Raw genomic sequence first — 26,169 nt, forward strand, 5'->3', positions numbered from 1 at the left:
TCGCTTCGCCTTCGGCAACCATCGTCAGGGGGCGGGGCTCGCGTAGCGGCGCGTTCCGCGCGGGGCAGTGTGGGAAGGGCGGCCGGTGCAGCCGCGGCTGCCATCTTTGCAACTCCTGGCGTTGCGGCCTTGTCGTTGGAGGCGGCCTTCGTGGCGGCCGTCGACCTAAGAGAGCGGTATAAAGTCAGCTGGCTGACAGCTTTCCTTCCCCCGGCCTCGACAGCCCGGCCAGCCGGGGTCCGGAGACGGAAGCGAGGGCAGTGGGACGCGTGCGGGGCCCGAGGCCAGCGGCTAGTCACAGCGTCGCCCGGAAGGATGGGCCGGTCTCGGAGCCGGAGCTCGTCCCGCTCCAAACACACCAAGAGCAGCAAACACAATAAGAAGCGGAGCCGGTCGCGGTCGCGGTCCCGGGACAAGGAGCGCGTGCGGAAACGCTCCAAATCCCGGGAGAGTAAACGGAACCGGCGGCGGGAGTCGCGGTCCCGCTCGCGCTCCACCAACACGGCCGTGTCCCGGCGCGAGCGGGACCGGGAGCGCGCCTCGTCCCCGCCCGACCGCATCGACATCTTCGGGCGCACGGTGAGCAAGCGCAGCAGCCTGGACGAGAAGCAGAAGCGAGAGGAGGAGGAGAAGAAAGCGGAGTTCGAGCGGCAACGAAAAATGTGAGCGCCCGCGGGGGGAGGGGCGGGGAGGCTGGTGGGGGTGGGGGCTGGCGGGGCTGGGTGGGCCGGGTGGAGAGTGAGGGGCTGGAGGGGCGTGGGAGCCCGCCCGAGAGGCTGCAGCCTGGCCGAGCTGGAAAGCCTGGGCCAGTGCAGACCCACGAGTTGGCTGGGAAGGAAGACAGTGGGGCTTGCGCAGGAAAGGCTCGCAGCGGAGAAAGCGATTTTGGCGCGAGAGAGGAGCTGAGTGCCGGAAGTAGGGGGTGGAGTTGGGAGTAAGGTGGGAGAGCTGCTGGGGCCAGTGAGGGCGTGGGATAAGCGAGCCTGAAGCTACGGATGGGGAGCGTTTGCAGGCCGACTGGTGAAGAGTCGGAAAGGAATTAACCCTTGGGAAGCAAATTGCAGCTGGCCAGAGCATTCTTGTAGGGAAGCTTCAGTTTGGGACAGGGCTCCCTCGGGAATAAGACACTGTAGGTGGTCCAACAGTACACCCCCAAATGCATTTTCTGTTTGTGCATTTCTTTTGTTAAAGATGTGGTTGCGTCTCTTTTTTCGGGCCTGCTCGGTTTTTGTTATTTTGTGAGCTGTAAAAACAAAATGCACACACTTTTAAGCATACAGTACAATGAGTTTTGACACTTGAGTTCACCTGCTTAACCACCATCCCAATCAAAACTTACTCCATCTTTATACCTCTTTATATTCTTTTGTAGCAAACTTAAGTGCAATCCTGTTACTCGTTTTCCTTTTTAGTATACTTTTGTTTAGAAGACACTTGAATATTTGCTTTTATTTTCGCATTGCTCACATATAGGACTTAGATTTGGGGAAAATCAGAGTCACAGTAAGGTTCCCAACTTGAAATATTGTTTGGGTGAAAGTATTTCTGAAAGAGTCACCTCTCAGGTATTTTTAGATCCAAGAGTAGGTGCAAATAATTCCAAACTGATGATCTTTTGGTTTTAAAGTGTAGGGTTTTGTTTTGGTTTAAGACCATGGACCTGTGATGCTCTGGGTATTCATTTCCCAAAGTTAGTTTGCAAACTCTCCCTGTTTAACCAGCCGTCTTCCTCAATTCTTCAGTTCATGTTTAGAAAGTGCACATGAGGCAGTAAAGTTAACTGAATTTAGGATCTTCTTGGGACAAATACATGTGTGCTGAACTGTCTAGGGATTTTAAATTTTTTTGTGTTTGGGTTTGTATTATGTAGATTTTCCAGCAGAGTGTGTTTCTGAGAAGCAAAGTTATTAAGACGTACAGGACTAGAGCACTAACAATATTACAGAGGAAGCAGTACCAGAAGAGCTATTTTGTTGCATATCTTTATTTTTCCTTTATGTAGAACTGTTGATTTCATATATATATATACACACACACACACACACAAATACATACATACACACACCAAATACAAGTAATTGTTTTGCAACAAACCTTGATTATATAGAATCCAGGTTTTTTGGTCTGGAACAAGATCCTTCACTGTAAAAATGCAGCTCTCAAATGTCAACAGATGAACATTTGAAAGATTACTGAAGACATCTCTGAGATAATTTTTCTATTTGAAAACAGATGTCCAAAGAGAAATGATTTGCCATTCACTAGAAAGCTAAGACTTGTAGGAAAAAATGAAAGAAACCTCGGTATGCAAAGAATAATTAGAAGTATTTAGCAAGCTACACATGAATAGCAGAAACAAAATCCAGGGATTACATGAGAAAATTGGACAGCTGTATAGTTCCAAGTTGACAGAAGCATCAAACTACCATTAGCATTTATGAAGGGAGGAGGGGGCAGAGCTAGGAGCCACCTATACACGGAATTCCTCTGTGCCATGCAGTAGGCACTCCTTAATTTGATGTAATGTCTTGGAGATAACACAGGGAACAATGGAAAGACCTAGGTTTTGGAGCCATGAAAATGGGCGTAAGTAGTTGTATGTCTACATGTCTCTGTTGGTTAGCTCATTCATTCAACTAATATTTATTGAGTATTTAATAAGTGCCAGACACTATGCTAGGTGCTGTTAATATAAAGATAATTGAGTCCTCTCCAAGAAGCTTAAAGATTTATAAGTAGCTACATAATAACACAGTGTGGTAAAGTCAGTGACCGTCATGTGATTAAAAGAAAGATCGAGGATAGGTAAGCACCTTAGTTCTAAGGAATGTGGGTGGTAGATAAAGAGAAAAGAAGAGACTGTCAGGTGAGGCATAGGAAGGTACATGTGGACCAAAGCAGAGTCCCCTCCACCCCTAGCAGAATAAAGGAAGGCGGGGTGGGAATGGCCCTAAAGAGAGGTAAAACCGTGATCATTGACTGGAGCATGAAGGTGTGTAAGTACTAAAATCATGGAGTGACTGGGGAGGTACATAGTATAGTGGCTGAGAATCATGAGAAGTGTCTTGTGTGCCATATTAAGGAGCTTGGATTTATTTCATCATAGAAACAGGAAAAGTTTTTTGTTTTTTGTTTTTTAAAGATTTTACTTATTTATCTGACAGAGGAGACACAGCGAGAGAGGGAACAAGCAGGGGGAGTGGGAGAGGGAGAAGCAGGTTTCCCGCGGAGCAGGGAGCCAGATGCGGGGCTCGATCCCAGGACCCTGAGATCATGACCTGAGCCGAAGGCAGACGCTTAACGACTGAGCCACCCAGGCGCCCCAGAAACAGGAAAAGTTTTAAGGAGGTAAACAGCGTGGGCTTTTTTTTTTTCTTCTCCCCCCCAAAAACTGCACAGAATGCTGTATTGGATAGATAAGTAGTTACAGTAAGGCCACACAAGAGTAGTGAGGGGATGGTTATTGGAATGGAAAAGAGGGACAGATTTAAGAAACATTTAGTGCAAATAAAACTGGATTGGAACATGAGGGAAATAAAACATTAATGTTGGTTCTCATGTTTATGTTGTGGCTGTTGCACCTCAGCTACCAAATGTTTAAGTAACTATTTGTGTGGCAGACGGTGGTTAAAATGTCAGACGCCCGGTGGGTAGAGGACAAGGAAAAATCAAGGGGAGCGTCCATTTGTCACTTCCACTGTGGGCACTTATACATGGATATGATGAGTTTATTCAAGGTTGATAAGGGAGACTGAAGCCTGCAGGAAATCTTGAGAGTAGATAAAATGACCCAGGAAGAGCATGGAGGCAAAAGAGCAGTGGGTTCACAGGACTGAAAGAACTTAGGGAATGTTTGTTGGAGGAAGACAAAAGCTTCCTGGAAGCAGAGAAGGGACGTCAGAAGAATGCATAGTGTCAGTGTACCTTGAAGAGGTTCAGTGTAAGATGAGAGACCGCAAGACAGCAAAATTAGATTATTCTGTTGGGCTTAACCAACTAGAAAGTTTGGGGTAATATTGGAAACCAGATTGCTTTGCTCTTTATAGTTGTGAGGCCTTGAATAAATCACCTGTAAGCCTGATTTCTTTTTCCTGAAACGGAGATACAGATCCTGCTTATTATGAAGATCAGAAGTAGTGCGTTTGTAGTATCTAGACACACTTGGCATATGATGGGTATCAGTAGATAATGTTGGGTAATACAATTTCATGTACATGCAACCAGATTGAGCCTGGTGATTTAGAAGTGATCTTATGAGTTATGTATTAATACTGTGAAAGGCAGACCTTAACATTAAACCTTTTTTTCCCTCATTTTTGAATAGCTAATTCACATGTTTCAGATTAAGTTCAAAAGTTCTCTCTTCTGTGTACCAGCCATTCAGTGTGGTTCCCTCTCCTTATCATTTTCTTATATATTCTTTTGAGATGCTTTGTGAATGTCGTATTAACTGCACGTTGAAAAAATGGGCAGCTGTAAATGTCTTGGAGCAAAACAAGAAATGTTAATGGTTACTGTTAATTTACTGTAGCCTGTGATAATCTACGTATGATTATGCTTTATGTTCAACTACATGACAGATTGAGAGCCTTCTAAATTAAAGTATCTAAACTGAGCTGGGATCTATATGAGTGATTCTTAGAATACTTGAGCTCATTTTGAGGGCAAAGAGCCGCTTTTAAGAGCAAATTCAGTATGTGGAACTGTGTGTTTTGGGGAAGTTAGGGCTTTAAGACAAAGTATTAGGGCATAAAATCTAGCTGATGTTGATAAGAATTCTATGAATTTTTAAAATAACCATTTTGGTAGTTAAATCTTTCTGCATGCTTTTCCCTTTCACTTTTGTCCTGGAGAAACAGTGTAGGGTAGTATAGTGCTTAAGATGATTGGCTTTGGAGTCAGGTTACCTAGGGTGGGCATCATCTTAGCAAAATGCAATGAGCTGGAGCCCCACTAATAAATTGTTCCTATGCCTGAGGAACCATCAGAGCTGTAACAGATGACATGGTGCATAAAGCTGTTGGCACAGTATTTGGTACCAAGGCAATACTGAATTACTGCTATTTGCTGATGTTATGAAGCACTTCCTCGAAGTAAGCTCCTAGGGTTGAGTTTGTTCATTTAAAAATATTTCTATATATATTATACTTAAAATTATATTGCTGGTTGCTGTATGCAAAGTTATACTGTGTGCTGTATTGCCTGGCCCTTGCTGTTTTAATAGTTGCCATTTTAAATTGATTGTTACTAGTGTGTTATAAAATTCTGAAAGCATGGAGAAAATGGGGGCCTAATGTTATATATACTAGTTCCATTGAAAACGGAAGTTTCATCAGTGGCACAAATTCTTGGTAAGGGAATATATTCAGCAGAGTAGCCTGAGGAAAAGATAGGGACCCTAAACATCAAGAAAGTGACAAGTTCTATGGGGAAAGTTTGAAGGAGTGAATAGGCAGTGACATTAAATGATAGGTCTTCTATGAAGTGCTAATGACCGGAAGTGTTTGTTGTTTTTTCCCCAAGAAAGTTTCAGTGTCTCTTATGAAAGTTAGCCTTACAGCTGCTTTATCATTGATTATGATAATAAATTTGTCATCAGTAAAGACGAGCTCATGTTTAATTCAGTTGTACATGTGGTCATTGTTTTTTTGAATTCAGTGAGAGGAGGGGGAATTGAAGCAATAACTTTTCAGGGCAGAAACTGAAAAATTTCTGTAAAATTTTTTTTCTGATTACCGAAATAGTAATTTTAACCTTACTGAGAAAAATTGCAACAGAAAATTACGTTCTTGATAACCTTGTAGGGAACAATTCTGCTGTGGCTCCCCCCTGACCTTGCCTGTCTCCACGTGGGACCCAGCAGAAAGCCTTAATTACAGTCATGATGGTACATCCTTCATGTTCCTAGAATAAGGAACAAAGGGAGATAAGCGGCCTTGTGAGAAACCCCACTAGGCCATTTCTTATCCTCCCAGTTTCATTTGAGGTTGGGACTTTCCACTTGCCCTCCCCTCTGGGCTATAAAACTGCTGAGCAGTTCTTAGAATTGACTCCATCGCCCCAGACCAGCCCACTGCCTGTGCCTCTGTTGGGTGTCATCTGGCCCCTCTGGTTTGGTGTCTGTGAGGGGACAAGAGACAGAGCTCACACCATGCTGATCTGGCTTTTGCTCTAAGTAATAAATGAATTAATTTATTTAGGCTTATTTTCTCCTTACTGACCAAATTGGTGGAAATGTGGCCCCATTAGCCATTGTGCTATTGCTATTACTTAGGGACTGCTTGAAAAAACCCTGAATATGTATCAAGTGTCTTCCATCTTTACCAAATTCCTAAGTTGTTTGGCAACTTTTCTACTGATAAGCTAACCTAAAGCCTTATTCCAGTCTTCACTCTCCTTTTTACTTTGTATTGAAAGTTTTAGTTGAAACTGTTTTACATTGTCCGTAACAGTTGAATTGTACCATTTTTGACATTTTAAAATAAGATTTCTTCTTAGGCTTCTTTACATTTACGAATACCGTAAGAACCAACTAGCAAAATGTATGTTTGTGGGGGTGCTGTATACTTCTAAAACTTTGTATTATGTAAACTTACCGATGTATGCAAAAGTAGAATATTATAACCCTAGTGTACCCATCATCCCTGTTCAGCAGTTACCAGGCATACTTATTTCAGCTCATATTTCTCTTTGGATGAAGTAGAGAAACAAAATTTTTATATTTGAAATGTAGTTTAATTTCCACTGAAATTACTGCCTGATTTCCTTTAGATATTTCTGGCAATTCATTTTAGTGTTGGGGTAGATAGCTATTCTCTTTTATTGAGCTGCTATAGATAAAGCCTCCTTGAAACTACCTTAAACTGTATTTTTTTTTGGAATTTCAAAAGGAAAAGGAGCATTGTTACATATTAGGCTTTCGTATCTCTTTAAATAAAAATCACCATTAATTTGGGGCGCCCCGGTGGCTCAGATGGTTGAGCGTCTGCCTTCGGCTCCGGTCATGATCCCAGGGTCTTGGGATCGAGCCCCACATTGGGCTCCCTGGTTGGCAGGGAGCCTGTTTTTCCCTCTCCCTCTGCTGTTACCCCGGCTTGTGCTCTCTTGCTGTCAAATAAATAAATAAAGTCTTAAAAAAAAATCACCAATAATTGAGAGTTGGGAGGAAATATTTAAGAAAAAACAATAGTCTTCAGAATGGGTATTGCATGTATCTAGAACCTAAAATTGCGTTTTTTCAAGTAGCTGCTATCTCCTTGACAGAAAAACGGATTATAAATGCAGAAACTGAAATGAATCAGAATGTTAGAGATACACCGGTGTTAGTATGGTATCACTGTGAATAAGTAACAGGAGTTGAGAATGAAAGCACTTGAGTGGGAATTTAATCAACCCCCCAAAATAGAGTTTAGTTGAAGTGGATTGGGGTGTTTAAAGGTCACTTAGACACTATAAAGTCTTTACTAAACATGTAAATTGAATGACTGGCTCATACATATTTATGAGTCATCAAAAGATAAAAGGTTACAGGTTGTATTTAATTTTGTGGGTTGTGAGAAAGTTGAAGCATTACTAATAATAAATTGGCTTCTTGGGATTTAGATATACTTCCAGAGCCTCTGAATTTATTAATTTAGCACAAATTATTGTCTCAACTAGTGCAGTTCAATAGAAAATACAATGTGAGCTACATCTGTAATTTTAAAATTTTCCAGTAGCCACATTAAAAAGAAACGAGTGAAATTAATTTTAATATATTCTCAGTCTTTAAGATGTTGTCATTTTAACATGTAACCAAATAAAAATAATTAGAAGGTTTTTTATACGTTTTCTTTATACTAATCTTCAGTTCAGACTAGGCAGATGTGGCCAAGAAGCTGTCATACTGGGTATCAGTGGTATAAAATGTGCATTGTTTCCACTATAGAGCCTTGATAAAAGTCAGTATTTTCAGTGTGGAATTTCATTTTGAGTAATTAAGTTGGTTTATAATATCTAAATGTGATTAAAAGAATTAAAACAGTGTCATGTTTCATTGAACTTTTTATTAGAATTGATGATATATTTTCATCCACTTTCCCATCTCTTGAAGAGCTTTTAATTGAAAATCAATTAACCAAAGAAAGAAAAGGTACAGTTAAAGGTGTTAGATTCAGAATCTGAATTAAGTTGTCTGTATTTTCAGTAAAAGCTACACTACATTGCCTTAGCAGTCTGAGTCTCTTTGAATCTGCATTTATTTTGATTTTGCTGGTGGGGGTGGGGGAGGGGGGGTGAACTTTGTCAGTCTGAATTGCTTGCTCCATAATATTTTCTCCTGACTTCTCTGTAGCTCAGCCCTTAGACTGAGTGCATTGGCAAATGAGCAAATCCGTACACTTAACAACAGCTTGTCCTTTCATTACAAAGTTGATACCAAAAAAGTAGACTTCTTATTTCAGATTTACTCTACAGTTCTTAAATTAAAACTAATGAATTAAGCTCTTTGTATATACATACTAGTCATTTTGTACTTGGAAAGTGATAGAAAACAAGTATTTCATATTTATTTGAATTTCTGTATTCCTTAATATGTTGGTATCTGATATTTCCTTGAATGTTGCATGGAAATGAATTATAGAATTACAGAATCAGGCTGTATGTTTGACAGATTTATAACTAGTTTTGTTAGGTTTACTTATCTAAGTCATTGTTTTCTACTTTGTTTGCTAGTCGGCAGCAGGAAATAGAAGAAAAACTCATCGAGGAAGAAACAGCACGAAGAGTGGAAGAATTGGTGGCAAAAAGGGTAGAGGAAGAATTGGAGAAAAGGAAGGATGAAATTGAGCGAGAAGTTCTCCGAAGGGTGGAGGAAGCCAAGCGCATCATGGAAAAGCAGTTGCTCGAAGAACTCGAGCGACAGAGACAAGCTGAGCTTGCAGCACAAAAAGCCAGAGAGGTAACGCTCGGTCGTTTGGAAAGTAGAGACAGTCCATGGCAAAACTTTCAGTGTTGGGTGTGCCTCCTGCTCAGTTCGGAAAGAGATGGAATACAGACTAATTCCTTTCTCATCTAAACTTAACATTGCTGCGAAAGTTAATTTTTTAGCCTATTCAGAAGTGCTGACTGATATTTAAAAGTTATTTTCATAAAACGTATTCAAGGATACTTTTTGATTTAATGGAACTGGCTTACATATTTGAGAAGTGTTTGAAACTTTTGCCATGGCTGCAGGACTTACATTCTTTTTTGGGAGGGCGGGGGGAGACAGGGAGTGGTCAAGGGAAAAGGTTAAAATCCACCTGTGGATATGCATTCTTCTTTTCTGTGTGTCATTCTTAACTGCTGGACTGTGAGAGGCTGTTTGCCTTCAGTCAGGTTACAGAGCAGGGCCTGACATTGAGTGACCGCACCTGCTTTTGGTACATAGGTTTTCTTGCTCTTCTTTTTGTCCTCCTTTTATCCCTCACCCCTACCCCAAATCCTGCTTCAACACAGTGGACTAATTCTAGCACTCTGATCATAAGGCCCTCCATTTTCCTAATGTGTTTCAAAGAATCTTTTTAGGAAAAATGTCCAGATTATTCATCCACTTTTTTAGTATCTACTAACAACTCCTTTTTTTCTCTAGAGAGTTATGAAGGAACAGGTTGTCCTTGTCTGGAGTCAAGCTAAACACATGATTTGTTTTATCAGCAGCTGGAGCAGAAGTTGAAAATGTCTTTCTGTGAGACAGTAATTTGCTACTGAAGCTTTATGGCTTATTTGCACTGATTACTCCAGGTTCCTAAAACTTGTTGAAAGTCACTGAAACACTCAAGGCAGATTACTTCACGGCCCTGAGTGTCCCTCGACATAGTTGCAGAATGAATATGAATTCCATTGGTGTATGCCATAGAAAATCCTGTAGTTACATTTTCTTGGACTTAAATATTTGACTCAAAATATGTGTCTCATATCATTGTTAATCTTGGCCTTATTGTGTACAAGTTGGCATCATATGAAATCTCTTTTTTTTCCAGTAAGCTTAGCTTTTCAAATGCATTTTCCCTTGTGCTGTCTTTAAGTAGATACACGTGTTTATATTTGGTAGCTATCACAGACTGTGCAATTGAATGTATGAAATTTTATTTATGTCAGTGCTTTTAATAATGATAATTTTGGAGTAATGGTGCTGTCTTGTAGCGAGTTATTAATCATAGGAAGATTTTTTTCTCTTCGTTTGCTTTTTGTTTCATGTTAACAATTTTTTTTTACACGGACACAACCCTCTGACAGTCTTTCCAAATATTAAAATCATTTGAATATGTTTGCTGTGATCTGAACACTGCCCAAACCATCAAGCAATCTTCATATAGTTTGCATTATAAAATTTCATTAAATGCTCCAATAAAAAATAAATTACAGAATTTTATTTCCGGACCATGCACCCCCTGGATTCCTGAATTTCAGTTCAGACTGTAGATGACAAGATAAGCTGCCTTTAGAAATTGTCAACATCTGAATGTTAAGTCCATTCTCCCCACGGAAGAGCCCTTAGTTCCATGAAGTATGGATTACCATTTGTATTTTTCACTAACAGTAAATGTATTTTTCTTATTAATTGTTTGCCTTAGGAATGATGAATTACATTTTTTGTTCCTTCTTACCATAAACATCTGCATTCCTCAGCTCAGCCTCCCTTGTATGTTGTTCTTTATAAGTGGTTGGGCTGCCGATGCAGGTATTGCCAAGCTAACCGTACAAATCATTTTAAAGAGGAAGCTGGCGCGTATGGCAGCCGAGGAGCACACTCTGCAGGACACTGGACAAGACAGTAAATATTCAACTTTTAATGCTGATTAAAGGAGTATAGGTAAAGAATACGTAGGTATACATAATTGGTGAGACAAATATTCACTTTATTTATATTTTATATATTATTTTTTTAATTTGGTAAATACTATCCAGTTTTGTAGTTGTCCTTGTTGATTTGTGTGATATTAAAGTATTAGTAATAATTGCCAGGAAACTATCATTAGGGAGGGTTTAGTCGGTTGCTGTTTGGACTGGGAGGGATGATTTAAATTTCATGCTAGAAACAAATTTTAGTGGCTGCACAGTTTATCATTTGTCAGACAGAAGGTAGCTATAAAGCTACCCTCTAAGTCAGATCAAAAAAGTTCAGAGGAAGATTAGTAAATATTTATCAGTAAAAATAAACATTTTATTTTTCTAACATCTTAACATGTCCTCCCCTTTAGGAGGAAGAACGTGCAAAACGTGAGGAGCTAGAGCGAATACTGGAAGAGAATAACCGAAAAATTGCAGAAGCACAAGCCAAACTGGTATGTATGAAGTATATATGAAAATTACTTTATATTTGCTTTATTTTTTTCAGATTTTGTGGAATGATTTCTTAGAGTTTTCAGGGCCCTTTTCAGGGATTTGAGGCAAGAGCAGGAATGGTTGACTAGATTTTAGCGAGTGTCTTCCGGAGGACTCTATTGGGGCTATCCAGAAATTCTACTTATCTGGAGAGAAAATTCTAAAATTTGCAGTGGTTTAAGACCGGTTTCCTGGGAGAATTGGACTAACCCCACTCTTAAGTTTTTCTGTCTTAACCTCATTTACATTTTTATGCCTAACCAATAACAAAAAGTTTGGAAGTGTTTAAACTAAAATGCAGCATTTCACTTCCCATTAGTTACCTTGTTCCCTACCCATTACTAGGTGAAGTAGATAGCATGTGTTTGGTGGTAAGTGTACCAGACTAATAAGCTCTTTACCTGTTCCAAGTTTGTAGTCTAGCAAGGAATACAGAGACTGAAGTAATTATGATCTAGGGCAGAGCAATTTAAACATCTTAATGAAGAAGCCAATGTAAGAATATTGAGGTAATTTTTTAAAAAATAGAAAAAGAACTAATCTATTTTTCCTTCCAGTTCTGTTTTTTAGTACTTTCTGAGTTTTTGGTTTGTTTCTTTGTTTTTAGCACAGACTAGCATTTAAAGTGGAGTAAAGGAGTAGAATAAAAATTTTGGTGTCATAGGGTTTTCCATTTAAGAGTATATATTTTGAAGCAGTCTCTGTATGAAGAAGAAAGCTAGAATTAAAGGACTGTGGATATAAGGAAGCCAAAAAACAAAAGGAGGATAGGCTTTGGAAGGAAAAACTTTCTTTTCTCCGTGAAGGTGGCATATAGGAATTCTGCTTCAAAGTAGGAACATAAGTCAGAGATGGAAGGAAATTTACTTAGGATGAATGGGGAATGAGTGCTATGTAGTGCCCAGGAATAGAGACATGACCCAGGAGGGACTCTGGGTTCTAGACATCTTACAGAAGTTTTGTCTAGTTAGAAATGTGTTGAGACCAAAACAGTCATAGGAAGACATTTGCTGCCAAGTCATACTGTTGACCAGCGCGGGGGGGAGGGGGGCGCAAGTTGTAAGCTCCAGCTAAGTGATTTAGAAAAAAGAAATTCTGTGACTGTTTATAAAGGCACAGAAAAAGATCTGAGTTGGGCTAACCAATCCCAAGGAGAGTAGGGATGAAGGAGGACCATAAATAATGTGATAACTTTTTACATAAGGTTAAAACTATGGGGCAATTAGTTCTAAAGCATGAGGTTTTAAAAGATAGCATACCCCAGAGAAAAGCCAGTACTGGAAATATCGGAAGCAACTTAGCATGACACCGTGGATTCTTAGCTATTACTGCTGTCCTGGCTGTTGTAAAGGCCGTCATGAAAGGGAGAGACTTAATCCTGCTTTCCCAGTGAAAAGACCTTAAAATCTCTTAAGGTAGAAAAAGCCCTATCTATGAATGATGATGCACTCTGAATGGAGTAGGAGTCATTGTAAGGTATATCCCTACATGTTTATCAATTAGTATATGATAATGCCTTTTTTAGTGATTCTGTATAAGGAAAAGATCTCAGTGTAGGTAGGAGGAAGTAAGATGGAAACTAGGAACCTTAATTTGAGTTTGGAAGGTTGAGCTTTGAAAGGTAAATATAGTGTGGTTTTTAAGGCATGGGTATTTCCAGAAGGAAGGAACAGTATAGTTGGTATTTAAAACGGTGAACCAGAATTGCCAAGCAGGTGGAATAGAATTCCTCTTAGAACATGATAAAAGATTGGCTAGCATGGTCAGTTCAGTTTTTGGGTGACCTGGAATGCCAGATTGTGACTTATAGAGCAGAGCTCCTCAACCTGTTAGGCCCTGCCAAGATCCCTTCTGATCCTGGGATAACTGGGTGCCTTTAGGGAAACTTGGTTGGGCTCTTCATATTCCTTTTGGCAGCTTTCTTTGTTTACCCACATGGACCTTAAAAGTATGACTTTGTGTGTCACTACTGGGAAAGATTAGCAAGCTTATTCTAGAGCAGTGCTTCTCAAGTGGTGGTAATTGGCCAGTTTTTGTTCTTTTAATCCTAATTTGTCTCAGACCTCTACTTTTGCAAAATACAATTAAGATGAATTACTAGAAAAATGAGGTCAAGTGGCTATAAAAGCTTCTGAAACACTCCTGGTTTCTACATATCATGTTATGGATCCATTACAGTTTGCAGACTGTTTGCTGATTCATTAGCCATACTTAGACGAGCACTATTCTAGAACATTTGAGTTTGATAGAATAGATTGTACAGTGACACTGTTTTGACTGCATGTTATCAGTAGACTTCAGTGAAAAGGTATCTTGGAGAAAAGGAGTTTGAATTTGAGAATATTTGGTAAGGATTTGGGCGTAACTCATTTATTTCCTGTGTATGATAAAGTTGGAAGTTTAAGAAATCGTCCATGTTGGAGAAAATTAATTTTTATTTGGTTCTCTTGGTAGTGAGTCATAGGCTTGCAGGGAAAGTGGAGCATCCTTTGTGTCGGAAAAGACAAGGAAATGTTGCTACATAAAGATGCCAGGCACAAATGGAGATTTCTTTAATTTTTGTTGTCCACTCCTTGTCCTCTCGATTTTGAGCAAGTTCTTTAATCTTTTTACACATTTATTAGGAAATATTACATGGACTATATTGAATGTCCCATTAGAAGAATAGATATTTAAGGAAGGAAGGGGAGTGTGCTAGTGTTGTAGATAGCATGGGACTTGTCCTGGTTATGTCAGGATTGGTCGTTTATCTTGTTGCAACAGCAGTTCTCTTTGCTTTATGACATAATAAATATGCTAGAAATGTGGATCGGTTCATTGTATGGCGAGAAGAATGCGATGCATTCTTACTTCTAGAAGCAAGGGAGGAAGAGGCAGTAGCCAAGCTTAACTATTCACATAACCTATATTGAGAAGTTAATTATGTGTAAAAAGCAATTTGGAAATAAAAATGGACAAGACATTAAGTTCTCTTATTTAATGTATCAATGGTGGAGACAGGGACAATCCCAAGAAAAGTTAACAAATAATATGAAAGTATTTGGTAGTGGGATGGATGATGTGTGGTAATTGACATAATTGCCCCAGGGTGGCCTGGGAACCTTCCTGGAAGAGACAGCCATGAGCCAGGCCTCAGTGGCCAGTTAGGAATTGAATTTACCGTGGATGCAGGAGTGTGAGGAAATGAAGCCTGGCAAAGGCCTTTTCGGGATTTCATAGAATTAGAATAAAGACAAGAGTGTGTGGGCACTCTGAGGGTGGTGGGCTGGGTGGTAGTAGCTATAGTAGTAAACCAGCTTACTGCATAGTAACAAGTCTGTGGGGTAAGTAATGGTAGATGCGGTTTGAAAGCAGATTAAAGACAGGTAGGAAAAGACAGTACCCCGGGGGGAGATTTCTTAAACATCATAACCATGAGAGAATAATACAACCGTTCCTTACAAGTCAGTAAAGAAGACCAACTCCCTAATAGAAAAAGAAAAGTGAGAGATGTAAATGAGAATTCACACAAGTAGAATGAAAAGTTCTATGATCAGTTCTTGAAAATACATCCCAGTCTCCCAACTTCTGAAGGAAAACAAAGAAATGACTCCCCCATCCCCTTTCCTTTTTCTGCAATAGTAAATACCAGTAGAAAAGACTTTATTTCCCTCATTAACACCAAGTGTTGGCAAGAGTAAGGTATAAAGAGACCTTTTATATGGTGATGGAAGGAGTTTATAATGGCCCATGACCATTTTAGAAAATAGTACTGAATCAGTAAATATCAGGAACCTTAAATCTGTTTCTAAGAATTTATCTTGTGAACACTGAATCAGATACAAATATGGTAATACAGAAAAAAATTCTCACCATATTATTTAGAATAGTGAAAATTTCGCAGATTTTTAGATGAATTATAACATGTGCTTACAGCTGGTTTTTCTGTAGTCTAAAAGTATTTGAAGGTAATACGGGGGAAATAGCTAAATACAAAACTTACGTATACACTATCCTGCTAATTTGAAAAGTATATTTGCGCAGTTTAGTAGAGGGAAAAATATGCCAAAAGGCTAAAAATAGTTATCTCTAATTGGTAGACTTAAATGTAACTTTATACTTTTCTCCAGTTTCTGTATTTTATACAACTAACATACATCACTTTTCATGATCACATAAAAATAATTACTAAAGAAAGTAAATTTAAACCACACTTTAACGGACTTTTAAGTAGGTCCTTGTGACAAAAGTTCAGATTGATTGCAGTAATGACTGTAATAAGGAATGCGTTAACTTAGTCACATGGGCTCTCTCGTATGTGAAATTCTTTTTTTTTTAATTAGAGATAGGGACAGAGATAGGAAGACAGCAGGAGCAGGGAGGAAACGGGAAGCAGGCTCCTCATGAGCGGGGAGCCTGATGTAGGACTCAGTCCCAGGACCCTGGGATCATGACCTGAGCCGAAGGCAGACGCTTAACTGACTGAGCCACCCAGGCGCCCCTTGTATATGAAATTCTTAAGAGGTGCTCCAGACCAGGGCTAGTTTCTGCTCACATTCCAAATTGTTTGTGAAGATACTTGATTTTATCTGTCCAAAAGGAGGCAAAAGAATATTAATCAACAGACACGTTTGATTTATAACCTCAAACATGAATTAATGCACATGTGGTTTGGCTTGACTGGACTTGGCCTTTTGGCAGATTGGTTTCTAGTTCTGGGTTAGTATTGACAGTGCACAACTGTCTTCAGATATTTGAAAGGCTGTTAATACAATGGAGAATTTTAACTTTTTATTTATTTAATTTATTATCTTATTTATTATTAAAGATTTTATTTATTTATTTGAGAGAGTGAGAGAGAGCATGAGAGGGGAGAGGGCCAGAGGGAGAAGCAAACTCCCCGCCGAGCAGGGAGACCGATGTGGTGGTATCGATCCTGGGAGTATGGGATCATGACCTGAGTCCAAAGGCAGTCGCTTAACCACTGAGCCACCCAGGCGCCCAAATTTTAACTTTTTAAAAAAATATTAAAAATGGTACCTAAAATTTTTTTTGCTCCTCTTTTCCATACAGGTTTTTTGTGATGTGTCTGGGGAAGGCCCGGGTATTATTCTGAAATGTGTGAGAATTTATCCAAAAAGGGAAACAGAAGAAAAGTGATAGGTGTTGCTTGGAATTAAATGTCCTTCCAGGAGGCTGTATGAGTAGAAAAATGACCCTCAAATTATCCACTGGTGAATGAAGGTTAGGTAGTAAAATGGAACCTGGTTAATTTGCGTGTAAATACCTGAACTATAATAAGAGAGTGACAATTTCTAATAAAATTATAAAAATTATTACATTATGGTGATAAGGTAAAATTAATTTTAACTGGGAAACCTTTGAAGTTTTTTTTTTTTTTAAGATTTACTTATTTATTTATTTGAGAGAGAGAAAGAGCGTGTATACAAGCTGGAGGGGCAGAGGGAGAGGAAGAGAGAATCCCAAGCAGACTCCATGCTGAGCACAGAGCCTGATGCGGGGCTCGATCTCCTGACCCTGAGAGCATGACACGAGCCGAAACCAAGAGTTGGACGCTTAACTCACTGACCCACCCAGATGTCCCCGAAGTTTTAAAATATATGCAAATCATAAGTTTGAGATCTACAGTGTATTTCTGCTCTTTAATACTGAAAACAGTTTTCTCTTTACCTACTTGCCAAAAAGGGAGATTTACCTGTTCATCACTCCTTTGAGAAATGAAAAAAACAGTATCACGTTTAGAAGTTGATTATATGTGAAATGTGTTCCACATACTTAAGCTAGATCTCACTTTGCAATTTCCAGATATTTCTGGAAAATCCACCCCCCCCCAAATCTATGTATTCTATGTCCTGATCCCTGGAACCTGTGAATGTTACCTAATGTGGCCCCAAAAGAGGGTCTTTGCAGATACGATTAAGTTAAAGAGCTTGGGAGTTTATCCCGCATTAACCACTATGCCCTAAATGCCGTTGCATGTATCATTATAAGAAGGAGGCAGAGGGAGATTTTTTTTTACCACACAGTGCATACACAGGAGAAGGCTGAATACAGAGCAGAGAGAGATTTGAAGATTCTGACCTTGAAGATTAGAGTGATGGAGTCAGAAGACAAGGAATCCTGACAGCCACCAGGAGCTGGAAGAAGCAAGCAATAGAGTTTACCCTCGAGCCTCCTGAGGGAGCATGGCTCTGTTGACACTTTATTTTGGACCAGTGATACGGATTTTGAATTTCTGGCCTCCAGAATAATTTTATATTGTTTCGAACTACATAGTTTGTGGAAATTTGTTGCCTAAAAATGTGGAAGTGGTTTTGAAGTTGGAGGTTTAGAGGTTGGAAGAATTCTGAGGCATATGATAGAAAATGCCTAGACTGCTTTAACAAAGACTGTTGGTAGAAATATGGACTTTAAAGGTGCTTCTGGTTAGGGCTTAGACACAGATGAAGATGTTACTGGAAGCTAGAGGGAAGGAGGTCCTCGTTGTCTAGTGGTAGAAAACCCGGTGAATTGTGCCCTACAGTTGTGTGGAAGGGGGAGCTTGTAAGGGTTGAACTTTCATATTTAACTGAAGGTGTTTCTAGATAAAGTGTTGAGTACAGTCTGCTTTCCTCTGGCTGTTTATAGTTAAATTCAAGGAGATAAATAGAGGAAATAACTGATAAGTAAAAAGGAATGAGCACTTGATGTTTTGGAGAAAATTTTAGCCTGTCTGGATTACAAAAGATGCTGAAGTTGGTAATTACTGTTAGAAAAAAACTCTGGAAAGAAGGCCAAGGGTATGGCTGGACAACCATTTGCTAGGGCTGAAGAGATTATGCATGTGACTCATAGGTTCCCTCAGCCACTTTAGCAAATGCCAGGAGTAAATGAGATTATCCAGGAAAGATCTGTTGAGGAGCTTCTTGTCTAATGGCCTGCCAGATGTGGGAGACCCACAGTGTTTTCAGGGATGCTATATCTGCAGAAACACTGCCAACTTGGACTGAAAAGGACAGAGGGAGGACACAATGATGAAAAGACTCTTCAGACTCCCAACAGACTCCACTCATATAGGAAAAGTGATACAAGGACGGAACAGAGAGAGATTTGAAGATGCTGGTCTTGAAGATTGGAGCAATACACATGCAAGCCAGGAAATCCTGGCAGCCAACAGAAGCTTGAAGAGGCAAGAAGCAGATTCCCTCCGAGAACCTACAGAAGGAAGGTGGCCCAGTCAACACCTGTTCCAGTGATAATGATTTGGGACTTCTCTGCCTCTGGAATAAATTTCTGTTCTCTTAAGGTATCCAGTTTGTGCTACTTTGTTAGAGTGGCTACAGGAAAGTAATGGAAAAAAAAATTGGAAAAAAAATGGGCCGTTTATACTAGAGTGAGGGTATATAAGTTGAAAGAGCACAGTACCTAGGATAGTTAATATTGATATATTTATACATTGTAAGAAACAGGCAAATACGGAGTGGTGCCAAATGTAAATGTCAATTAAATATTTTAATTTGAGGGGCACCTGGGTGGCTCTGTTGGTTAAGCTTCTGGCTTTGGCTTAGGTCATGATCCCAGGTTTCTGGGATCGAGCCCTGTGTCAGGCTCCCTGCTCAGCGGGGAGTCTGCTTTTCCCTCTCCTCCTGCTGCTCCCCCTGCTTGTGTGCGCTCATGCACGTGCACGTCATCTTTCTCTCTCAAATAAATAAAATCTTTTAAAAAGTATTTTAATTTGAAATGAAATGGTGGGGAAGTTATGGAAGGATGTTTAATCAGTGAGAGGCTTGTTTCCAGTTGATAAGATAAAAAGCTCATTTAAGGTTATATTGATGTATTTTGGGCAACAATTATTTTAAAACTTCCTGGGCATTAGTGTATTGGCACCGTATAGGGTGGCTTGAAGGACAGAATGTCAACCATAAACCACTGAAAGCCCGTCAGAAGATGGGGCTTGAATTGATAAGGTGGCTGTAGAAACTAAAGAGAGAATGAACTTGGTGGGTGATAAGGGAGAGGGAAGGAGAGTACTGAAAGAGGAAGTGGAGGAAAAAGGAAGGGGAGAAAATCTGGTGTAGGAACCAGAGAAGATGTCATCAGGCTGACAACCAAGTGTCAGCAGGCACTTAAGAAAACTTCCACAAAAGGGAATGAGTGACCAAGACAAACAACTGACTTGAAAGAAAAGAGAATTTAGGGTATAGAAGAATAAAAGAACCATATCTGGATGAGATCATTTTTTGTGAAATTTTAGGACATAAATGATAAAATCCTGAAGGTATGAGTTTGCTCTTTCGGCAGTTTTCCAGAGCATCTCTCCAGAGCTCTGGAGGACAGGGATTCTTATGCCGAGTATCCCATACCACTCTCAATTGTCAGTTCCTTCTTGAAGCCGTGGTCTCCATGTCAGGTCAATGTGGGCTCTCAGGAGATATTACGTAGTGTTGAAGTTCCAAAAATATATTTAAGATTATAAATATATTTAACAACTGGGTAATTAAATTGAGAAGGAAAGGGGCTAGGAAGAGTGGCTGGTGGTAGGAATTCTCTTTAGATGGTAGCTAATAATACCCTGTAATGGTAGTATATACTGTAAGGAGAGTAACTATCAGAATAACCAAATTGCCATTGGTAGGGATTGCTTTTTTTAATCCTGTGTGTTATTTTTTTAACTTTGTACATTAATAACTTTAGAAAATTTTACTGATCCATAGTTTGCTAAGGGTCAGAATTTACATCAAATTTCTTTTTAATGTTTTTTCATTGCTTACCTAAAGTGGGCTACACGTGTTATAGAGGGGAAGATGAATCAAAGAATTAAAATTTATAAATGGCACAGTGGAACAGGATGTGTGTGTGGGAAAGTTAAAATGCAGAAATCCACATTTCTGAGTAGTGGCATGACTTCCTAATTGTAATACTTCTCATTCTTACCGTTTCTGTAATCACTTCTGATAACACATATTTCTCTTTGTATTTTTAAAATTTTGTAAAATTTCATATATATTTTTTAAATAGAGAGTAGTAGATTTCAGCATCCTTATTTACTGAAAGAAACTGCTGCTAAGGATCACCTTGATGTATACAGTATTATAGACAGTGTAAGAAGGAGAATGCTTAGAAAAGAGTAATTTTTTTTTTAATGATTTTTTTTTTGAGAGAGAGAGAGATGGTGAGAGAGAGAGAGCACAAAGGGGGAGGAGAGGGAGAAGCAGGCTCCCCACTGGGCAGGGAGCCCAGTGTGGGGCTTGATCCCAGTACCCTGAGATCATGACCTGAGCTGAAGGCAGATGCTTAACCAACTGAGCCACCCAGGTGCCCCAGAAAATGAGTAATTCTAATAAAGGCACTGGGCCCTCTGGATAAAGGGAGAGTGGGACAAAAGGTACTGGGAGAGTAAATAGGTCCTTCTCCTAGAATGGTGTATTTTGCTTTCATGTATTTCATCTCACCAATCCCTCGAGTGAGGTGTAAGGTTGAAAGCCACCTTTGGGAGGGTTCTGGACTTAATGGCCTAGGAAGGCCGACCCTAATTTCATGGCTCTAGGATTGTGGATGTTAGCTTTCTCTTGGGCCTCCATGATGTCCATCATGTAATCCTTGTAGGAGAGCTTAGTATTGTTTATCTGTATGAATACCATATACATACCCCCTCCCCATTATTCGGAATAGTTCTTTAGCATACATTTGAAACAACAGAAGGGTAGAGGGGGAGTAGTGGATATTTTGACAAGTGGAGTCATCAGGAAGGAAATGGCATGTCAGATAGATTGCAGAGGGAGGCTAGGGTTTAGAAGAACACCTAGCAGATAAGGTATAGGGTCAAACCTCACAGATTGATTTTCATCATTTGAGAAGCACTATATTAAAATAGTAGATGGCTTTGGGTTTTGCTCAGCTAGTCTGTTTGTTTTAGCACTGGTGTAATTGAATAGCATTTATGCTTCATTTAAAGCTATAATGGAACAAATTACAAATATTTATACATAAAGACAGGATATTCACCTGCCCACTTTATTTTTTTTTTTTTTTTTTTTTATTTTTTTAAAGATTTTATTTATTTATTTGACAGAGAGAGAGATAGCGAGAGCAGGAACACAAGCAGGGGGAGTGGGAGAGGGAGAAGCAGGCTTCCTGCCGAGCAGGGAGCCTGATGTGGGACTCGATCCCAGGACCCTGGGATCATGACCTGAGCCGAAGGCAGACGCTTAACGACTGAGCCACCCAGGCGCCCCCGCCCACTTTATTTTTAAAAATCATTTCATTATCAGGTACTTCCAATAGGCACTATATGCTTAACACTAAGGGAAAACCAGAGAAATTACAGCAACCCTTCCACACACACGCACTTTTATCTCCTCTATTTGTAGACCTAAATGAAATTGAAACTTGCTTTTTCTTTACCCAATCTAAAGTTAATTTCAGTGCAGAATTAGTATTTCCTATCTATGAAGGAAATGACTGCTTTAAAAATCTTGATTTTAATTTAGGTAATGTGATCACATCATTCAAATTTATTTTTTAGAAAAATAACTGGTTATATCTCTTTTTCCCCCATCCACCTACTTTTCATTGCCATGTCCAAAAGGTATATTCGATTATGTTTTTTGTCTTTTTTAGTGTTTAAAATGCGTATTTTGGCAGATACAAATACATGTATTTTTATTCTCCCCTTTTTGCAGAGAAATGGTATACTATATATACACTATTTGGGACTTAGTTTTTCTTAACAGTGTAACTTAGGGATTTTTCCATTTTAGTATGTAGGGATTCCTATTGTTTTTTTTTTTTTTTTTTTTAACTACACAGTATTCTATTATATATATTTAATAGTCTCATCTTGGGGAATATTTAGGTTTTTCCAGTCTTTTGCAAGCTACGTTGCTTTAAAAAACCTTGTTCAATTTTGCCTGTATGCAAGTGTTATTTATAGGATCTGTCCCAGGAAATTTACTTGCTGGGTAAAAACATTATGAAGATAGAGCTTTTGGTAAGTAGTGCCAGAGTACTCTTCACGAGATAGTATTGTGTATCTTTGGAATTTGTCAGTATGGTAGGGTGAAAAATACTGTGTAATTTTAATTAGATTTTTCTTAAGGGTTAGGTTGTGATGTTCAAACCCTTCCCTCTTCAGGGTTCCAGTCTGCTTTTCTCAGGGCTGAGTTAGAACAGTAGGGAACAGTGAATCTCGGTGTTTATATTCCTAAGGGTTTCCCAGGCACATGGGCACATCAGGAGTCTTTACCTTGATTTAATTGCACTTGCCAAACTCTTATCCAAATGTCTGATAATTTGTTAAAACTGTTTAAAGTAATTGGCATATGAATTCACTAAAGATGATCAAAGGCAGTTAATTCTTTTCTTTAGTAATTATCAATGGAAGTCTAAGCACGAAAGTGGTGGTTTGAAATGGATGTACAGGTAAGGTTTCAGTAGGTGGAAAGAATGGCATGAGCAGAGGGGGAGGCAGGATAGATAAACCAAGCATAATTTGAGAAAGAATAGTATATACACGGTGGGAACTAGATTATAGAAAGTCTTAAATAGTATGCTCATTTGGGAAGTTAGGCCATATTCTGCGCATGGTAGAAGTCACTGGAAGCTTGAGGGCATGCGAGAACAGAATGATGTTCCAGAATGGTGAGACTGGTAGCATTCTGTAGGGTGGATGAGGATACTGGGAACAGGGAGGTCCTGTGAGGTCTCTAAGGGAGGTGGGGCCCTGCGCTGGTGTGGCTGTGCATGTGGAGCTCCAGATGAGACATCTTAGTGGAAAAGAGAGCATGAAGGAAGTAATAACCAACTGGTTGGCTATTTGCTTGTGTCAGGGAGAAGGGAAGAGACAGAAGAAAGCTACAGAACATGGGTGGTGGTAGAGAAGGTCCTAGAAAGGGCTGATTTATTCTCTGGTTAGGTTTGAGGAATTTGAATCTTGGCATGTTGAATTTTGAAGGTACCCGGAGGTCTCCCTGGTATGTGTCCTACTAGCCAGCTGTAGCTTAGGAAATGTAGCTTAGGAAAAAGGTCTGAGAGATGGGAGATCTATTTTACCTCTCTGTTGGGTTTTCCATCTTGCCTGCCGACCACATTCCCACTTCTTTAAAATACTGATCTTCCTCATTTTTGACCTTTACTTGATTACTGTGGATGTCTCCTACCTTTTTGTCTACACCCCCCATCATCTTAAAGTAAAACAAACCTCTTTGTGTTACTTTGGTATTTAAAAGTCAGGGTTTTTTTGTTTTGTTTTGTTTCTAAACGTTTTATGTTGCATACCGGAGCCCATCACCTTTCCCATACTCTGGCATAAAGGCTGTGATGCAGTCACATTGAATGTTACTGTTTCTGAGCAAAAAGCCTATCAGTGGAGACAAACCGGAGTGAACAGGTGGAGAGCCTTAATGTTTTTGAATCACCAGTGTTTCGTATTAAAGAACATGTGGGAGGGGAGAAAATTTTTAAAAGAGCTAAGTTCAAGTGAACAGAAGAATGAATAAAGAGGTCGTTAAGCATTGTAGTTCTGACCATCTAGAAAATAATTTTAGTAGAATAATGGAGATGGAAGCAATGACTTTAAAATCTGACTTTGGGAATAGGAAAGCATTCAGTGGATGCAGTGAATGTTTTAAATTGAGGGTCAGATAGTGATTTTCCTGAGATTTAAAAATTCAAGGTTTGAGCAGGTTTTCTTCAACCTTGGCCCTATTAACATTTGGGGTTGGATAATTCCTTGTTGTGGGGGGCTGACCTATGCATTGTAGGATGTTCAATAGCATGCCTGTGCTCTGCCCACTAGATGCCAGGGGCCACCTCCTGTGTGTGACAGCCAGAATCACCAGCACACACGGCCTAATGTGTCTTGGGAGGGGAGAAGAGGGGTAAAACTGCACGTGGGTGAGAAATAAGGACGTGGGCATGGGGCTGGGGGGAGGCAGAAGGAGAGACCTGATGAGGAGGGAGAAGGAGAATGGCCTGAATATTTTTGGGTGAAGACAGGAAATGTGTAGACAGCACAGGAAGGGAGTTGGTTGCATAAGACTGAGGGAGTTAAAGGCCCTGCAGAAGTTAATTACGCCAGTGTCCACTTGAAAGTGAAAAGCATTTCATAGTCAGCTAGCTGGAAAGGGTCTTTAATATTTTCCTCTTCAGAGAAAAGGGTCTTTAGTATTTCTTGGTTGTATATTGACAGTGTAATGTAGCCCCAGTAGGGATTTTTTTCTTACAACTTCGTCTTTCTAATGATAAATCTGTGGTAATTGGTAGATAACCTGCTCTTTGGATAAATCGATTCCTTGTTTCATAATTGAAAATCTCTTCATCTGATACACTGAAGGTGTAGATAAAAATAGGTAATAGGACAAAATCTATACTGATCTTAAAACATGATTTTAGAAATTTCCATTTTCAAAATGTGTTAAGTGCTTTTTTGCAGTTTTTTAAAACATTTTTCATAACAAAATCAGAAAATTAGGCAGAATTAATAAGGAGTTCTAATTCCTCAGTGTTTTTTCCTTGATCACTTTTTGTGTGACCTTACGCAGGTTTTATTCAACATACTGTTGTTTGTAAGCTGTCACCTGATCTCCCAATATTACTAATAGAAGACATGAAATTCATAGAAAGTTTTAATGTTTACTTTTCACTTTCAGGCTGAAGAGCAGTTGAGAATTGTTGAAGAACAAAGAAAGATTCATGAGGAAAGGATGAAACTAGAACAAGAGCGGCAACGTCAACAAAAAGAAGAACAAAAAATTATCCTGGGCAAGGGGAAGTCCAGGCCCAAACTGTCCTTCTCACTAAAAACCCAGGATTAAATTGCAAACTCTGAACTTTTTACAAAGAAAAATGGAAAAACTTTGTATGGTAGCTTCATGTTGAAGTGGTTTTTTGTTTTGTTTTGTTTTTTTTTTTTGGTTTTTTTTTTTTTTAATTTGGAAAATCTGGAAAAGTTAGCTTGTTCTAATAGGGGCTATGCTCTGCATTCCTTTTTTCCCCCCCTTAACTTCCATTAAGTCAGATCCTTATCAGATCATTGTTGTCTTCTAGAAAGTGATCTATTTTTCACCTGTTTGAATTCTGTGTTAGTGGTCTGAAGAAGAGCAGATCACTTTGTAAACTGTGGATGGTCTGATAAGGTTTTTACTGACCCATTGACTTCAGAGTTATACTCTGTCTATTACATCATAATGCTGGTTTTGCTGACTTTTTGTTTTTTTATATATTTATAAAAAAAGAAAAAGTTGGAAATTGCATTGGAAGCTCCCAGGGTGTTACTGGACCTGTGTGGTGTATTGTTAAACCAGTGTCCTTGTGATACTGTTGCTCTTGATGTTCCTGATACAGGTAAGGAAACCGTTGGTCAGCTCTGGTACAAAATATATACAGTTCAGTATTGTCTCTGTTCAGTCTGTTTTTATTTCATTGACAAAATCAAACCAGCATTCCCCATTGTGTAAATAAATGATTTTGCTGAATAAAGTAAAGTCTTAAATTCATATGTTGAAGCAATTTTTTTTAAAGTTCTGTTAAGTCTTAAAGAGGGTGGTTTACTTTTTGATGGTCAACAGTTTAGAAATCCTAGAACTATGCTATATTTCCTCATTTATACTTTTCATGTAGGATTTATATGTACATTAAATATACTCATGAACTAGTATTTAATGGCTATTTTTACAAATACCTAATTTATGCTGCTATGGCAATTAAGACATCAGTATTACCTGTAAGAAAGACTAAGCACCCAGAAGATGATTTAAATTCTCAATCCTGTGCCTCTGTTTTAGGATAGAAGTATTACTACCACAAATTATACTTAATAAAAGACTAGAAAAATGCTTCTAAAAA

General features: G+C 39.2%; 1 protein-coding gene across 3 annotated transcripts; it reads left to right on the top strand.

The window, feature by feature from the left end:
- The first annotated feature begins 68 nt into the window (after positions 1-68).
- ARGLU1 (arginine and glutamate rich 1) lies at positions 69-25,820 on the top strand. 3 transcript variants are annotated; one of them, XM_036064415.2, is made up of 4 exons: positions 75-662; positions 8,713-8,938; positions 11,223-11,306; positions 24,975-25,820. In XM_036064415.2, exons 1-4 carry the CDS (start codon positions 316-318, stop codon positions 25,137-25,139), a joined length of 822 nt encoding a protein of 273 aa, XP_035920308.1. In that variant the 5' UTR covers positions 75-315; the 3' UTR covers positions 25,140-25,820. The 3 variants fall into 3 exon arrangements, 2 of the variants coding, with proteins under 2 accessions (XP_077926224.1, XP_035920308.1); XM_078070098.1 differs by lacking the exon at positions 24,975-25,820 and having other exon boundaries at positions 69-662; positions 10,738-11,283; XR_013446850.1 differs by lacking the exon at positions 24,975-25,820 and having other exon boundaries at positions 70-662; positions 8,713-10,795; positions 11,223-11,283.
- The last annotated feature ends 349 nt before the right edge of the window (positions 25,821-26,169 follow it).

The sequence above is a fragment of the Halichoerus grypus genome, chromosome 4 (genome assembly GCF_964656455.1).
Source record: "Halichoerus grypus chromosome 4, mHalGry1.hap1.1, whole genome shotgun sequence".
Lineage (NCBI taxonomy): Eukaryota > Metazoa > Chordata > Mammalia > Carnivora > Phocidae > Halichoerus > Halichoerus grypus.